Source organism: Ambystoma mexicanum, chromosome 6q (assembly GCF_040938575.1).
Source record: "Ambystoma mexicanum isolate Mex_15411 chromosome 6q, UKY_AmexF1_1, whole genome shotgun sequence".
Lineage (NCBI taxonomy): Eukaryota > Metazoa > Chordata > Amphibia > Caudata > Ambystomatidae > Ambystoma > Ambystoma mexicanum.
In genome coordinates this window covers 688,982,730-689,001,923 of record NC_090937.1, presented here as the reverse complement: position 1 = coordinate 689,001,923, position 19,194 = coordinate 688,982,730, and the positions used below count along the sequence as shown (strand labels likewise).

At 42.9% G+C, this 19,194-nt stretch overlaps 1 protein-coding gene across 4 annotated transcripts in view; it reads right to left on the bottom strand.

Moving 5' to 3' along the window:
• INPP4B (inositol polyphosphate-4-phosphatase type II B) overlaps positions 1 to 19,194 on the bottom strand; it is a 3,177,224-nt gene that overhangs the window by 1,711,048 nt on the left and 1,446,982 nt on the right. For all 4 annotated transcript variants that reach the window (XM_069631181.1, XM_069631178.1, XM_069631177.1 and 1 more), the window contains one exon: positions 7,231 to 7,310. In XM_069631181.1, the coding sequence (XP_069487282.1) occupies positions 7,231 to 7,310 (80 nt within the window). The remainder of the gene's footprint in view (positions 1 to 7,230; positions 7,311 to 19,194) is intronic.

The following is a 19,194-nucleotide window of genomic DNA, read 5'->3' as shown; positions in this document are numbered from 1 at the left end:
GGGACACGCAGGTCCTAGAAAGAGAAGCGGACAAAGGGGGAGAGCATGTGATATGCCCAATCATAGAAAGAGATGAGCAGCTGGAGCATCAGACCCTGAATGAGGTCTTGGAGGCACAATGTAACACAAGAGATAACCTCTGTTCCCCTGATCAAGCCAACGCAAGTGCTCTTATAGAGAGGGCCTCCAACAAAAGTAGCGTTGTTACGCACTCCAATGACCCCCCAATCAAAGAGATAAGTATGCCAAATTTAAATCCTGATCGAGCGAATCCGCACAGTGAAATCTGCTCGCTGAAAATACTAGCATGGAAGAATGTCGAGGAGATAATAAGAAAAGATATGGAGAAAGTAAAAAGCATCTCAGTGTTAAATGGGACCGGACCTCCTAATTTGGCATCAATGAGGCTCCAAAAGCGACGGGAAACCTCTAAAGAAAGCACCACAAAGGAACTACCACCTGATAAAAGTAAATTGGTCAAAAATTTGGAGACAAGAGAAAAGCCAGGGCAACTCATAATGATGAACAGTCAACAAGAACAAGAGCGATGGTTACCAGATGAAATGAGTGATGCTATTTCGGAGGACGAGGAAGGCATGATAAGTCGGAGACCGTGTGATTCCATCAAAATAAGAAATTCACTCGAAGAAGATATATGGAAGCCAGCAGAGGAAATTTCCTTCATGGCCAATAAGGAGGAAGACCTCCACCAACGACCTCGACGAAGCTCCATAGCTATTGCAGATCAGTTGATCAGAGATTTAACCCGATTAAATGCCAAAATGGCGGCCCCTAGTGCGAGCCGCCAACAAAATATTCAACAGCAAGGAAACATCTCAAACCGAACGGCTCCCGAAGAGTGCGGTAAGGATTCCGGAGGAATGGAGGACTCTAATTTGTATCTGAGACAGACAGAGAAACGAAGGACTGAAGTACATTCAAGGCATTACTTCCACACACATAGCTCAGACTCGGACCTCCACCAATCACAAAAACATAAAAATGGAAAAAGAGACATAGGAAATCACGATACAAATGTTTCTGTAAATATATCAAGGAACATCAGAAGGTCCGCGTCGTGGTCATCTACAATACCTACAAGAAACACCGAGACTGAAACAGAAAAAGAGGAAGTCGAACAGGTTGAACATAACATGACCAAAATACCGCAAAGGAAAATAAGGACTAGGACCTTAACATCGAAAGTCATGATCGAAAAAGTGGTGAATGAATTACGACCAATTATGATGTCTGCAACGACAATAGCAACAACGCCGTTAATAAAGCTCTATGAGCAACTAAATGAAACATGCAAAGACCAGAACACACTGATCGCGCTGCTAAATACGAAAATTATTAAAATGGAAGGGGATATTTTGGAAATGACTCTACAAAACCAAATGTCATCTCGTGGATATGAACACGCGACAAACACACTGAAAGACGCCCTGAAAAATAATGCCGAGGATAAACGGTTATTTGCAGAGGTAGCCAAACACGCGCTACTATCCTTGAATAAAGAGCTGGAGAAAAGGCATATTCAAACCAAAAGACCCGATCAGTGCCCGGATCAGTGTGAAGCGACACCGGAAGAACAAGAGTCCCAAATCCAGTTAGTTCCAACGAATGAGCCCCTCCCATTAAAGCAAATAAGAGTAGAGGATAGAAATGAGGTTGGAACAAACAAAAAATCAACCCCAAAGAAACATGACGTGATTAACGCAGACCAAGTGGGGAAAGAACATGACCACCAACACAAAGACAACGTGCAAGATCCAAAGACTACAGGATCCGGAACCAAAGAGATGGAGAAAAGGGGGCCATCTGGCGGAGTCTCTGGCGAGGCTAAAAACAGTGAGGACATACGAATATGCGAGCTGGAGGTAATAGTTGACTCCTCAACCTCCGAAAATATTAGTAATGTGAGGGCCAGATTGGACGATAAAACAGAGGATTTACGAACACGAGAGCCAGTGGTGCCACTAACCACCGAACATAGCAACAATGAACGCGAAGACAATAGGATGAGAGGCGTGAGACCAACACAAACAACACTTAGAAATAAGAGCCCTGATAAAGACTGGTATGAGATATTCGAAAAACATCCAGCAACCAACCCAAAGAATAGTGGAAACGGGGTAATAAATGGTAATAACAAACAAGGGAAATGTAAAAGGAAAACAAAAAACGTGTCGGCCCCAAAGAATAAGAATGCCAAAAACACAGCAAACTTTTTTAGAAATATCAAGGCCCTAAACGTGACAATAAATAAAACAGAGTTGACCAAAGAGGAGGCCAAAAAACTCGCGGTGAGTGATCCAAATACTGGACAAAAGCAAAATAAGGAGCAAGAAATGCCTAGCCATAACGGTAATGCCTTAATAGAACTCAATCTAGTTGAGGAAGATGAAGATTTGATGAATATGTCGGTATACAGCACTCATGACGACACAGACGATGAGTCGGGAAGTTTGATAGAGGTGCCCAACAAAAAGAAGGATGGGGCGAGACATAAGGATTCTACGAGAGAGAGGGTGTCAGAGCGTATAAACGATGAACCGATAAACAGGAGAGTGATACGCCTGATTTGCCCACCGGAAAAGATGGAGGGTGTGATGGTCGAAACAAGTGAGGACGATACCTGGGTAAAAAAACCATTTTACACCATGGAAGAAAAATTAAAAATTAGTCTATTGAAAAACAAACTAGCCCTAGAGAAACAGAGGATGCAGACTACCTCAGAAGTAAAAGCGGGCTTAATTTACCCAGAAGTGGAACCTTCAACAGACAGAATGCCAAAACCCACTAAAATAATGAATGAAAAGAGCGAAAGAAATGAGAGAACCAAAGAAGACTCGAGAACCCGAAATAAGCAGGAGAAGTATAACTCAAAGGAGGGCCAACTAAAGTTCAGGGTCCTGATTGAAAAGATTGTACAAAATAAGAATGATACTTCGCCGAATAGGAATACAATACTACAATTGTTTCAAACAATACCGGCATTACGAGTAATCCGAAGTATCGAATTAAGCAGAGTCGAAATGATAAAAGAATATGGGCGTGTAAGTACCTTGTTACACATTGATTCAAGGAAGACCACAGTTATGATTATGATGTGTGAAAGGCAAATAATGGAAGCAGGATACCAAATCTATGAGGTAGATAATTTACTAGCCCCAAATCAGTGCTCACAGAAGGAAAATCAACAGCAGCATGCCGAGCAGCACGAAAGGCAGGGGAGTGCGGAAAAAGGCACTGAAGTCAGTGATGATTGGAGAAAATTGAGGGATTTGATAGTTGACCCAAAAGGCCTAAAAATCGAAATAACAGTGCCGAATATACCCGCCACGGAAGACCCAACCCAGCAAGCTCAGAATGGAAAGAACCCTAAACCAGAAATAGATACAGCCGAATGGGCATGGATAGCTAAAGTCATAAATAACCAACCACGAAGCTAATGCCAAAGGGACAAAAACATCATAACATGGGCAACTTGGAATACCAGAGGATTCGCACATCTTGCCAACAGTTCCAACGAACTGCTGAGGAACTGCGATATCGTATGTCTTCAAGAGACATGGCTAGCCAGTTGCCCGTGCATAGAAGGTTTTGAGGTGGCAATGAATCCGGCCATAATAAAAAAAAAGGGAAGACCCATGTCGGGTCAACTAATCTTGGTGAAACACAAGAGCGGGTTTGTGATAAAGGAGTCCATGAATCTGTCAAACTATATACAATATGCAAAGGTTGAGGCTAATGATTTTGAGGACACACAAAAAATCATAAGGATACATATTTACAACATATACTGGAATAATCAAGAAGCTAAGCAAGAGAACTTAATGGACGACCTGTTGGATGCCATTGATCACTTGAAATCAAAAGAGAGGGATGCAAAGATAGTGATATGTGGAGACTTGAATTTGAAATTAATAGAAACCGCCACCAAACCGAAATCGAAAAAAGAACGATCAGTAAAGGAAAGGAGGAAGGAACAAATGTGGCTCGAAGAGATGGACGATCGCGCTATGATAATGATGAATGGAAACACAATGGGCGATATACCGGCAGTAGAGACATGGGAGAGAGGTGATCAGAGGTCAATCATAGATTATTTTTTCGTGACAGAAAACATCGCTGCAGAAATGACCTCTATGAAAGTGATAAAATCGACACAGAGTGACCACAACCTTGTCTCACTGATGTGGAGTCAACCCACTTACAAGAAAACCTCACAGAAGCACCAACAATATGAAGTGGAACCCGGAAGAACAAGGCTGAGAATGACGGCCACGGAAATAGAATCACTTGCAGAGGCCATAAAGCCTGATTCATGCTATTTGAAGACCTCACCAATAGAGTACAGTGAATTTATGGAAATCTACAGGGTGAAAGTTAAAGGTCTGAAGAAACTACAGTACAAAAAGCATGTACACGATAAAGAATTAGCAGAAAAAAAAAGAACCCTAAGGAAAAACTGTAGAAAGCTAAAGCAAACAAATGACACGAAATATAAGCAAAAGACAAGTCTGTTAAAAAACAACTATAGGTCATGGGTGAGGTTGCATAGGGCCAAACTAGAGCAAAATGACGCGGAAGCTATGCTGAAGTCATTGAGGCAGCGAAATTCCAGAGGATTCTGGTCTCTGCTAAATGAAGTAGAAAATCCCCAGAAAGCAATAATGAAGAACATGGTGACAGAAAGTGAATGGGAGAAGCACTACACATCCCTGTTCGAGAAACAACTTAAAAAAGAAACACCGGTTTTTCCGGAAATACAACCATGGGATCTAAGCTTCAAATGCATAGATATAGCAACCTGCATTAAAAAATGTAGCGATTCAAGAGCAGCAGGACCTGATGGCTTATCAAATTTGATGTTGAAACAAAACATCGACGAATGGGCCGCGTTCTGCGAAAGACTTTTCCAAAACATCACAAAAGAGGTCAGAATCCCTGCATCATGGAAAGAAGGCATCATTGTGCCGATATTCAAGAAAGGATGTCGCCTGAAACCAACAAACTACAGGCCAATTGCCCTGTTAGACGTACTGGGGAAGATCTTTGCAACTATGCTCTTACAGAAACTGAATACATGGTTAAAAGAAAGTAAGTCAATTGATGTCCGACAAGCTGGCTTTGTAAAGGGCGTGGGATGTAACTTAAATCTGCTAATATTGAACTTAGTAAAAATGGAAGCAATAAGATCTGGCCAGAAAGTGTATTTAGCTCTGATTGATCTGGCTCATGCTTTTGACGGGGTAGACAGAGAAACGCTATGGCAAAATCTGAAAGATCGAGGCTGCCCATTGAGCCTAATCCTGGCCATAAAAGAATTATATTCGCAAACATCTGTAAAAATTCGATTGGATGACCAGGGAAATCACTCAAAATCAATACCAACGGCCAGAGGGATAAAACAGGGCTGTCCACTGGGCGCTACTCTATTCAACTTTTATATATCAGAAGTAGGGAGGGTGTTTGAGGAAGTTCGAAGCACGCCCCCCACGATAAATGGTAACAAACTGAGTTGGCTCCTCTACGCAGACGACATGGTAATTTTAGACCTTACACCTATAGGGCTGCAACGGAAATTAACAGCATTTAAAGAATATACAATAAAAATGGGCTTGGAGGTAAATGCAGAAAAATCCGAGATCCTGACCCTAGAAAATCTAAAGGGTCCCTCAACAAGGAAACGCCAATTCCAATGGTCACTCGGAAACGAGAAACTTAAAAAAGTAAAATGCAGCAGATACCTAGGGGTGTACATCAACTCAAGTCTGCGAGATGAACCTATGGTAGTTAAGACCCTGAGTAAATGTAAACAGCTGACAGCACAAGCCCGGGTAATCCATAACAAATACGGAAAATTCTCATACAAGCCAGTGATCAACTTCTATAAAAGTAAGGTAATTCCAGCACTAACCTTCGGTGCAGAATGTATGTTCGGATGCTCCAGTGAGATCTGGGCAAGATGTGAGGGGCAATTTTGGAAAAAGATTCTGCAAATACCCCAAAGTTACCCGACCGCTTGTGTAATCTATGAAGTTGGTGTAACAACGCTAGATGCGAAGATCACATGGAACATGCTAAATCTGTACAGGAAAACAATTGAAAATTGTGTCCCCCAATTCGAAATCTTGGCAGAACGGAATAGTTTACAGGCCCACCCGATCCTCCAGCAATGGAGAACAAACTGTAAGAGGATTCTGAAAGAGATAGAAGTAGACGAGAAACAGCTTGTCAACAACCCAAATGGAGTGAAAAAAAAACTAATGGATCTTGACTGGATCAAAACAACAGAAAAAAGAAATTCCCATAAAAACATGAAGAACCATCCCGGAGAAGCAAAAGGGAGAATGCAGCCAACACAATACCTTGAACTATTTCCATGCAAAGATCTAAGGAGGGCATACCTGCGATTCAGACTGAATTTATATGAAACTAAAGAAGCCCAAATCTACAACAGGAAATGGCCAAATGAAGAGACAACATGCCGTTTCTGCCGAATAGAGTCAGAATCACTAAAACATTTGATACTTTATTGTAGAGAACTTAAGGAATTAAGAACAAAATACCTGGCAACAGAAAGAAAATTAGTCTCCACGTATAGTGATGAAGAATGGTGGGGAAGGCTACACTGCAGTAACAACAAAAAACTGGCGGTGGCACTCGCACTGTTCTTGAAACAAATAGAAATTATGTGGGGGAAAATGGAGGATCAAACCCAGACATAATTTGTATACAAAAGAACCTCGGAGTATGGACGCTTCAAGAGACTGCGGCGCCGTTCAAATGCTTGATAAATGAGACATTGAGAAATGAAAATGAAGCATGAGAAATAGAGAAATCTTAAGGGAAAACTCGAGCCCCGGAAAGAGCTGAGGGAGTAATTGGACATTGCATATTGTAGATATATAAGTTTTGATATAAAAAGATTTTCTAAAGTTTGTATAAACTAAATGAAAATAAAAAAAAAAAAAAAAAAAAAAAAAAAATAATAATTCCTCATGGGCATTCAGGACGAACATACACGCCCTTAGCACTAAAGAAACCACACATCAACCTTTCCCACTTCGCTCTCCCTGGATGTTTAACCTTTAGACTTTGCATCAAAGATCCTGAAACAGTTAATTCCCAGATGACACATAACATTGATTCCTTTGTGCAAAGAGGAAGAAGTCACAGATACCCAGGGGATCAAGTACAATTTGCTGGAGGTCCTACCTCAGGCTCAGGGTCAGCTGCTGCTCCTTTGACTTCACCAGGTCCCCTACTTTAAATGTAGTGCACCCCAGCAAGCTTTTCTAAAGGAAAACAACAGGGGAAAAATTAGGTTTTAATTGAGTCATTGTTGAGCAGAAAATCCCACACAGGGGCAGCAATAAAGAAATATTACATTAGAAGCCAGCAATCTATATATATATATAATGCTTAGGTATGTTTCTGCACTGCACTGATGCAATTTATCAGTGTTAGGTTGCCCTCTGCTGCCAAATGTGGCACCCACTTCAACAACAGCTATCATTTCAAGAAACAGAATGAGCATGGTTCTACGCAGTCACCTTCACCTTTCACTATCACAACCATTTGGAATAATTACAAGTTACTTGTTTCCACCCCCACTTCTCTTCACACATGGAACAGTGGTTCCAGTGTCAGTGAAAAGTTAATTGCCGGCTCAATGTTTCAGTCTCTAAAGAGCCAAATGCTGTAGGTTGAATGCCTCCTCATGAGCTAAAACTGAAAGCAAGCTGTAATTATGCTACTAATTTGTAAAAAAAAGTTTTATTGCATTAAAGTTCATGAAAGCCTTTAGCAAAAACCACCAGAGTAGAAAGGTAACATAGGCAGAAAGATAAAAAATACAATACAATACACAAGACACACAAACCCCTGCTTAGCACTGCTATCCATTGTATTCTCAGATTGACTGCATCAGACAGCTCACACCGCCTCTTCCTTTAGACACTCACTTACAAATTTAACTGAGGTGATCACCCAGGAAGTCTTCTCTCCCCTCAGTAGGGGAGACCACCATTCTGCCACAGAAAGTGATGGGACGTCAGCCAAAAATTGGAACAACAGTTTTGTTCCGAGAGCAGTTAGGGCAGTGTAAAGTGTAAGGATGTGTCTCAAGTTATCCTGTGAATCCATCATATTACAAAATCTACAGGTAGTGTTCCTTGGCCCCATCTTGTTTCTCAGAGATAGCACCTCCTTTATTCTCAACAAGTTTAAATTGAGTCCTATAAAAAGGGTCTGGAAATGTCCTTATATATTCCGAGACAGTTACCCATGCTCTAACTTCATTTGCCAGGTTCCTGTACATTTTGTATTGGTTTGCTTCTTCAGAGGTCGCAATCCAATCTAAATCCCACATATTCCTTATAAATTTTGTCGGGGTCAGCTGCAGATCCATAACTGTGTTATTCCGGTGATCTAATGCAGTTTGGCAAGCCGCTGCCCATCTGAATGCCAGACCACCACAATCTCTGGTTAATTCTGTTTTAATCAGTGTAAAGATAGGGGACCCATCTTCTTTCATACATTTGCCAAAGAACTTCACAGACTTCCATTTGATTGTTGATTTTAAGGAAATTAGGCCCAACTCCTTTCCGAATATTTGCATTGGGACTGATTTTGGGAGCCCCAATACCCGCTTCCAGAACATCCCTTCCAGACCAGCCCAGTGTCTCCTAAGGAACTTAACAAGTGCGTCAGCGCCGTAGGATAGAATCGGCACAGCTTTTCCCCTGTAAAACTCCAAGAGAAGGGAGCATAGAGTAGCCGCAGAATCTCTGTTTTAGCAAAAAACCTTGATTAGCCAGCAGTTTCACTTTATTTCATAAGGCTAAAGAAGTTAGGGGATTCCACTGAGCTTTTACTGATTTTCATCCCCAAGTATTTAAATGAGTCCACTTTCTCCAGCTGTAGATCTTCCAGACGCCACTTATAGGACTACCTTTTCTTACCGCCACCTTTTTCTAGGACCAAGATTTTTGTTTTGTTGGAGTTCATTTGTATTAATTATGCCACTACGCAATCTTATGCCATCACATGGACTCTTCAATGGAACAAGGTTGGCAATTACGCAGCTACAAAATCACATAATAGAGGTTTATGTGGACGATGGAACTTAAGCTACTGTTCTGTTACCGTGCATACCTCTCATTCCAAGCTGATACATTTAGCCTTTCCAATGACCATTAGTCATAGGGACCTACACCCACTTCCTGGAAGCAATCAGTGGTAATTCCGATATTTAAAAAGGTGGACAGAAGTGACCCTAAGAATTACTGACCGATATTGACCGCTAGAACGGCGTATGTTACGCCAGGAACAGCTAGTTTAACTATTTTCGGACAATATACTTTTGAAGGTCATGTTACTCAATAATTGCGTAGGGTCCCCTTTCACAGGTGGCAAATGAGGGTTTAAGGCATTGAATTAAAAGCTATTGGCTATGTAAAATAGCTTACTTTCAGAAACCTTTACACTTTAAATATGTCATTACAAATGTATTACCTTGTATAATGTATATTGTTAAACATCGTACACAGCTGATGGAGTGTTTTTGTCCTCTAATTCTTCAGTTGAGCAGTCAGGCTGTCTCTGTTGCAGGGAACACTCTGCGGCAATAGCCGACATACGTCATTCCATCCACACGCCCAGGGGGTGAAAGACAGCCTCTTACTGGGTCAGAGACCATAGGCCCATTCTGTGCCCATCCACGACCAGACAGGGAATGGAGCAGACTAGTATGCCCAAAATGTTACAACTGCAAAGCCTATCAAGCATTCCTTGCTACAACTTAAGGCTCCGGCCCTACTTCGCACTTTATAACTTTCCCCTACCATGCCACCAACTCACCGATCTATGACAATACATAATACGTATTTCATTTCCACTGATGCAAATAGTGCCTTAACGCCACCATGTCATCTCCCAAATGTCACTTCAGGTCCCATTCACATGAAACTAAAGGAATGCAATATGATAACGCACCTCTGCTCTCATAAATCACACACTCAGAAATACATGCTTAGCTGTAAACCACAGAGGACCTCATAAGGAGTTTTGGTAGATTTGCGAGAAAAATATCTATTTGTGCTTTTTACTGTTACTGCGTGCAGTGTCTCTGCTAAAATATGCCTTTACATATGGCATTGTGGCAATAGTATTTACCAACAAAATGTCTGCATGCGGTAATGGAAAAAGTAGTGAGGGCATCCCGAAAAAAATGATACTTCATTGTGACAAAGTCACATTGGTTCAGACACCTGCAAGAGGAATTCTGAAGACCGGGGATGCCCACAAGATCAGTGTTGAGCTAACCGGAGCGGGTATGTGGGACTCCCCCGGAGTGGGTATAGAAGACTGCCTCAGATTGTCTGCATCATACCCTGACACTCTTGACTCACAAGAAGAGGAATCCTGGCCAGACCTCCAGGACCTACAAGACTGGGGCAGGGGCAGGAAAGAAGGAGGACAGGGTTTTCCTTGGGATACCATGCCGATGCAGAGTCCACCCTTTCCAAGTCCCAAAATCCCCACAAAACACTATTAGGAGAGGCACACCTACAAAAAGTCTAATTCCATTCAAATATCTGCACACAGGTTTGAATGTTAAAGCCAACACAGCAGCAAGGTGTTGTGCAGCGATTTGTCACTCTTTGTGAGCGCCTCACCCTGGTGCATACAACTTGTTCCCGACAGAGTGCAGCGGATGAGCTCAAGGGAAAGATGCAGCATGTACGCGCCATCATGCCATAGAGCTGTGCTGACAATTTGGCACTTCTGCCTGACTTTAAAATGGCAGACTAGGGGATTATCACTAACAATCATGAAAGGCAACACGCACAGCTGGGACACGGAAAGACACACAGGGTTAAACCTTGGGGGCTAGAGCAGGGACAATCCCATGATGGACAAAGCAACAAGGCTAAAAGGGGCCCAATGGGGAGAACTGGTAGATAATCAGATGAATCCAATCCTCTATATGCTTATTGCGGAGCTTGTGATTGCTCTATCTCTTGATTGGTCCCTTTAAGCCTTTGTTCATCATGGGCTCCACTTGAGACAGGAAACTAGGTAGAGGAGAAGTGGAAAAAGAGGTAGAAGGAGAGAGAGCTACTATAATTGTAATTAGTTATTTATAACGCACTTAATACCCAGAGGTTTCTAAGCGCGGACCCGGGGATCAAACCTGTGTTGCTCTGCATCGTCTTGCTTCCAAGGCGAGCGTGTTGCCACAGAGCTATCCTCCCGAGACTAGCTACACGCCTGTTAGAGGCTGTACCACAGATAGTGGTACGATCCAGGCTTACAGGAAGACAAGCTTGCCAAAAGCCATATCTCACAGTGATTAAAGGGAAAAAAAGCACTGCAGGTCTACTGAGGGCTAACTGTGGCAGGCATGCGTGGACTGGCTACCAAAAAAGGCCCTGGAGATAATTACTGGGAGCCAAAAGAGGCCCTGGAAATAATTTCCAAAGTGGCCCCATATTACACATTTTCAGTAAACTCAACCCTTTTTCTATGAGAACATTTGGAAATACCACATATTAGAGGCCCAGGGTGCAGAGGCCTACCGGGAAATCTCCAGAGTTCCCCATAGGCCAGTCCACCCATGGTGGCAGGAACCAACGACCGTAAAGGAGAGTTAAGGACATGTGAAGGGCAGAAGGATTTGGCCCAGGAATGAGAAGTGTGGCTGGTGTGTTACACTCTCACAGCAAGGCAAAAGCCTCATGAAGAGCAAAGCAATACTTGGGCTAGGAGAATGCGATGGCAATGATCTAAGCAAAGGGGGAGGGAATATGTGCTGGTGGCAGCGTGTGTAAAGTGGTGGGGAGTTTGCATCTCCGACTGTCACTCCTGCACCAGGGAGCATTCCTCAGACATTCTGCACCCACCAACAAATGCAAACAAGCAGCAAAGCGAGAGTACACACAAGGCCAATTCGTGCATGGCAAAGGGGACCTCACCTTTGGCAATCTCCTGCTTTGGAGGCCTTTGTTTCATAGAAAGACTTAGGGCATTATTCCGAGTTTGGTCGTCATAGTAAAACAAGCAGTATGTCCAAATACCACCTGTTTTCACCGCTCAACAAATTATTCTTCGTAAATGCGGAAAATAGTGCATGATTATGTTTTAAAATACCTCATAAAACACCTCCAATGGTCACCCCTGCCTAGCAGGTGGATGCACACATTGTAACAACTCCCCAGAAGTGTTTAAACCTGCTGTTTTCCTGTAGTGAGTGATGTGCAAAGGCTTCACTTAGTTGCAAGAAAGCATGCCACATCAGTCCAAATGCAGCGGGAAAGGAAGCCCCCCTGATGCCAGACCATGCACAGCAGAGGGGCAGACTTGACCCTTTGTGCATTTACTTGTTTCTACACCAGCAGTATGCACTGTGACTGTACACAATCCCATAAAATAATGCATGTTGATTATCAGAAATACCACGTGCCATATTTCTGGAAACCTTTATCCGTTACTGCCAACTCGGACGATTTTTCAGAATTAAGAGGGCTTCGAGAAATACCACATGCTGTAATAGTAACTGTCCCATGCAGTATTTCTTTTCAGAAATCCGCCAGGCCCACAACAAGGCCATACATGTGAAGGCCTATTTGCTCAGCAGACCCAACCTTTGCCAGACAAAGGCCAATCCCGCTCTCAATTAGCACTTTCCACAAATCGGAAATCTAATGATAGTTTCATATTACTGGGAACTATTTCTGTTTCGATAGATTTCTTGGACACTAGAGCTATAATTGTATTGACCTTTTGACCCTATGGTATCTTGGCTCGGCTATCATTGACTGTCACTTACCTTTAACGGGTTCTGGAATATCTTTCCTGGCTAGTAACTTCTTCCGGTTCTGATTTGCTTTGAGTGGTGTGCATGGACTCTTGCATTCCCCATCGCATTTTGCAGGGTTAAGCAGTGACTCATGCTCCCAAACGCTCATCTTGGGGCACCTCGAAGCGAAAGTGCCTCATGTGTCTTTGGAGTCATGTCAGTTGCCCAAATGCCGGTACACGCCCAGGAACCAAAGTTTCAAAATAGTTTTTATGTATCTATTTATTGCATTAGAGAAATGAAATAAAAATCCATCAAAATATCTCCCTTACGTATTACTGAATTTGTTTTAAGAAAATTCTTTTCACATTAATTATATTAAGATATCTCGGGAGGATAGCTCAGGGGCAACGTCCTCGCCTTGGAGGGACACAGAGCAACACAGGTTCGATTCCCGGGTCCGTACTTACAAACCTCTGGGTATTAAGCGCGTTATAATTAACCTATCATATCATATTCCTGCTCAACACATTTAAAAAGATCATATTCTCCATCAAATTTTTCCCAGCTGAAATAAATCCGAATTCATTAGGCTCAGCACACTCGTTGACTACAGTATCATTACTGATTAAAGGTAACCGATCTGAATTTGCATGCTAATGATTATCTGAGCCATATGCTGCAGTACCACGTCCAAAAAAGGGACTAGAATGTCTTCAAAACAGGAACCACATTCATCTACATTCTTCAAGTCACCATAGTTGTAGTCGTTCATTTAAGACAACACAAATGATATATTGCCCACTATACATCTCATTCTAATCTGTAATCAAAGAAGTTAATAGAACTTCCTATTGACAATTATGCCTCACGCCAAATCAGCATAAAACATTTTTAAAATAATTTAATGGCCACAAAATACCTCAAAACTAGGTACAGGGAAGCCGAATCTGCTACATGAAGCTACCGCATAGTGATAACATATCCATAATTACCACCTGCAGAGATTAAAGCTCAAGTTATTCCTTTTCCATGTCAGTACCGAATGAAAATGAATGAATAAGTTCAAAGATGAGAAATCACTTATGTGTCACAAAATTATTTTTCTCTTTAAAATGATGCCCACCGGGATCCCACTGGTCACCAACTCTCGCATTCACTCCATGTTTGGACAAGCAGGTCCACACTTCTCAGCTTCTTTGCCCCATTTGCTACACAGGGATGTAGAGATTGGGGTTGCTTCTGATCTCGTGCAGAGGGGTTGTGACCCAGCAGTTCGGGCTGGACTCCCCTTTTGGAGGTGGGACCAAGCCTGAGTTGCATATGGTCTTTCCCCATTCTGTAATGGCTTGGCAGGCAGGAGAAGGATGATGATCTGGAAGGTTGCCCAGAGCAACGCCAGAGGGTAAGATTCATTTTAAACCTTCCATCCATCACCTCTTTGTGTTGCCAATACCCCCATTGCTTTGAGACACTTCATGCTGCCTACTGCTTTTTGAGTCATATGCTGCCTAATGCCCACTGCTTTTTGAGTCATATGTACCGCCCAACGCATTATTAGTCAGTTGCCACTATCTCAAACCTAGGGGCCGCCTACTATTTGCCTACCCTTCCACGGTGACGCCCACAAGATGCAAACCTTACAAGCCACACTTGCCCTTCTCACATTAACAACACTCACAGTCTACAGAATTAGACTCGCTCCCACCACTGAACACACTACCTTTCAACGCTTAGCCCACTCCCCAGCCATGACGCAGACTCAAACCCAACCACTGTTGAGTCGTAATGACCAAATTGAAGAACCTCAACAATGCTGGACCTTTGAATCTAAACCATGTAATACCACATCTAGAAACGCTAGACTCCGAGCCAGACTTGCCAAACTATATGAACCACGCGCCAGAACGCTGACCGCATCTAACCGTAGCAAACCTACACATAATAGGAGCACAGAAAAACCACTCAGCCTAAACTTGAAGACACAGAATGCACGTATGCATACCTCTACCTCGACCCAAGTAAAGATATGCACATCTCCATCCACTCTCCCCCACCTAAAAGGTGCACTAATCAACGCTAGGTCCATGATTGCTCATGCCATTGAGATTGCTGATCTTATCAAGACTGAAAACCTTGACTTCCTGGCCATCACGGAATCTTGGTTACGTGCCGCCGCAGGACCAGCTATTATGTTAGCAATCCCCAACGGCTACACCATACTAAGGGCAGACAGAAGCGAAGCCCGTGGTGGAGGCATAGCCCTTATTGCTAAAACCAACCTATCCACAAGGCTAGCTCCCTCTAAATCTTGCGAAAGCCTAACAGCTAAATTTGCTATTAACAACTCCCAAACCCTCACTATCCACCTTATTTATAGACCTCCAGGCCCTATTAGAACCTTCGAGGAGGACATCTCCACCATTTTATCACATAATCTAAAACAATCATCACAAGTCATCCTACTAGGGGATCTCAACTTGGGCTTCAACGATCAAAATGACCCACAGGCAAGCAGAGTGGCTAATTTACTCTCTGAACTAGGCTTCTCACAAAAAGTACTTCACCCAACCCATAACAAGGCAGAATACTTGACTGGGTGGCAGACCACAATTGCAATGCCTCCGTCCTATCGATCTCCCCACTAATTTGGACAGACCACCACCTTATAACATTTCTTCTAGAAACGGACCGACCTACTCCTACCTTAGCCCAGCCAGCACCAGCCATCCCGACCAGGAACAAGAAAAACATCACCCCAGATAACCTACTCCTGCTTATCCTCCCTACACTTAATTAATTACCAGATAACCTGGACCCTGAAACTCTAGTGAATGAGTACAACAAAATTATGTCATCTGCTCTGGACGAATTGCTCCTCTTAAAGTGAGACGAAGCAAACCTAAAGCCCACCTCAACTCATGGTACACCCCCCACCTAAAAACTCTTCGTACCACAAAAAGACAACGTGAGGTCGCATGGAAACTACAACCATCTGAAGAAAATAAGAGCACTCTGAGAGACATTTCCACCCTCTACAAAAAGGAAATACTGTCGGCTAAACGGGAAACCTACAACACTAGAATAGCCCAAGCCAACTCTAGCATTAAGCAACTCTTCATTATCCTAAAGGAAATAGAATCTCCCATCCCAGTGCCAGACAACTGTGTCAAAGATAAAACATGGTGCACCAACATCCAGCAAGCCCTAGCTAACAAAGTGACAACTCTCCAATCTAAAATCGCCATGAAAAAATCCTCGCTCATTCTGGATATTAAACCCAAAACAACTATCACCCCTCCCAAAAATAATATCAACAATATTCGCTTCAAGTTCTCTAAAGTATCTATTATTGAGACTGAAAAAATCATACTGTCACTCAAACCATCTAACTGCCAAGGGGATCAACGTCCAGCCCAACTGATAAAGGACACAGCTAGAGACCTGGCTCCCTTTATTTCAAAACTCATTAACGCCTCATTCGCAACAGGGTCCATACCCAGTAACCTAAAAGAATCTTGGGTACTCCCATTGCTTAAAAAACAGACGCTAGACCCAGCCATACCTACAACTACCGCCCAATCACCACTGTGCCATTCCTCTTAAAAATTATAGACAAAGTGGCGTACTCTCAAATACAGAAACACCTGGAAACCAACAATTTACTAGGAGTACGGCAGTCTCGCTTCCGTCCCCAGCACGGGACTGAAACTGCCCTCTTGGACCTGAAGGCGCAAATTGATGAGCTAAGGGATCAAGGCAAACCAGCCCTACTCCTCTCCTGGACTTATCAGCTGCATTCAACCTTGTTGACCATAAGGTCCTTTGTAAGCACTTGGATATGGCTGCGCACTTCTCAGAAGAAGCCACAAATTGGATCCAATCCTTCCTCAATAATAGGACTATGAGAGTCTTCTCCACCACTGCGGCAGCAGACTCCATCCCCATCACATGTGGTGTGCCCCAGGGATCTTGTGTTTCTCCCACACTCTACAACATCTTCACTAAGCCCCTTTTCGATGATCTGGACCATCTTGGTATCACCTACACTAATTATGCAGATGATACTCAGATTCTCCTACCTCTTACCGGTGATTACGACAAGGATTTGGCCTTGGAGAACATAGTGTATCTCATCATCCAGGCATGGATGTCCACTCACGGACTATGCCTGAATGATGACAAAACCGAAATCATGATCCTAGGCACACCCTCTACCCTCACAAAACTGGGCCCTAACTACTCCTCCTTTAATATTGACAACAACCAAATTACAACAGTCCACGAGGTTAAAACTCTGGGTTTCTACCTCGACTCCACCCTCTCTTTCAATAAGCAGGTCAATGCGATGGCTTCTGCAACTGCCTACACCTGTAAATTGATAAGAGCAGGCAAACCCTTCCTATCGAACAACAGCTGCATCACACTTGCGAAAGCGCTCGTGTTATCAAAGCTGGACTACTGCAATTCACTCTATATCGGGGCTAATAAGGAAGTTGTCAAAAGAATTCAAATCTTGCAGAACAATGCGCTCAGAGCAGCGCTAGGTATTCCCAGGAGAGCCCACATTTCCGAATTTGGACGAGCCAATAACTGGCTCTCTACTCAGGAGAAAATCCAACTAAAAGTTGCCTCGTTGGTCTACAAATGCCTCAATGACGCCGCACCACATTACCTCACTACGAGATTCACGAGAATAAAACCTACAAGACTCACCAGAGCCGCCAACTCCAACAACATTTCCATACCTAGAGTCAAATTGACTAGAGTCGGTGGCTGCAGCTTTCAGGTGAAAGCAGCTCAACTCTGGAACTCCCGAACTCCCTACCCTCCACCTTGAAGACTGACCAACCCTACCTCACTTTCCGACATAACCTCATAACGTGGATCAAAAATGCAGACAAACAATAGTTCACCCATTGCCTGGACTCATTTAATCCCCAGTAATTTCTGATCAGGACTGTAAATACATGCATCCTCATTTTCGGCCATTATATATTTTTGTACATTTCTGTTGTATATTATTGTATATTTCTTGTTTCTGTTTCTATATTTTTTGCCATGTGCTCCTGTAACTAAGCTTTAAGTTGTCTTATAAAATGCGCCCGGTTACCCCGGGTCTGGTGCGCAATATAAGTAATAAAAACAAACAAACAAACAAAGATAGCATGTGTTGTCAAACAAAGAGTGTTTTCAAATATAGAAACAATGAGATAAAAGGTATATCCAATGCGCAGTTCCAGAAAATACGCAATCACATCAGAATATGGAACCAAAGGTCATCTGCCTGTATGCAGGGTTTATTGGTCATAAACAGCCGAAACGCGTTTCGACCAATCTCGTCGTTATCAAGGCTGTACTTTTGAAAACAACGAATATCAACATAGCAATACATGCAAAAACAAAGGTTGGTGCCATTGGTTAAAAAAAGATTGTACATTCACAAGTGTTGCAACAGTGACATCATGTACAGCCTTGATAACGACCAGATTGGTCGAAATACGTGTCAGCTGTTTATGACCAATAAACCCTGCATTCAGGCAGATGACCTTTGGTTCCATATTCTGATGTGATTGCGTATTTTCTGGAACTGCGCATTGGATATACCTTTTATCTCATTGTTTCTGTATTACGTTTCCTGGTGCTTTCTAGGGGGCGCCAGAAAAAGGTTTCCATCGCAGCTGATCCACACACTTATATTAATTAGTGGTATCCACTAGCGCACTGCTACCTTACGACCCCCAGGTTTTTCTGGTGTTTTCAAATATCACTGCATTCTGCTTCAAAGATCATGTCCTGTACCTCTTTTCACTCAAACTACACACAGAGGTTGCTCTATTCAGAAATATGTTGATAGTTTCATGTTGATGGAACAAACACTGCAACTTCTTTATAAAATTCTCTTAAATTGATAACTTTTTTTGTATTGCATTGTAGTGAAAATTAGCTTAAGGTGAAATTCGTCTGTAGCAGGTTGTAAAAAAAGTACTCGCCTTTTAATATGAATGCATTTTCCAGTACCTTCCAGAAGCTCAACAATATAGCCTATGGAAATGTCTAACATGCTGTCCTTGGGTGAAAGAGTACCATCATTGGAAAGTATTTATCTCTTGAGAGTGGACAGTATGGTAGGATTTTAATCATATTTCCTGAATGAAAGTTTAATAAATGAAACAATGGGCCTGATGCCGAGTGTGGCAGTCCGGAAAAAAAGGTTGCCGGTAAGCTCACCGGCAACCTTGTTTCCGGACCACCACACTATGTGTCTGCCTGCCGGAGCCGATGCACCCGGCATGGGCAGACCTGCCGGGCATAATGGCCCCTGCAGGCAGATTTTTCACTGAAGTACCGGCACTGTTAGCAACGGTGACGGTGCT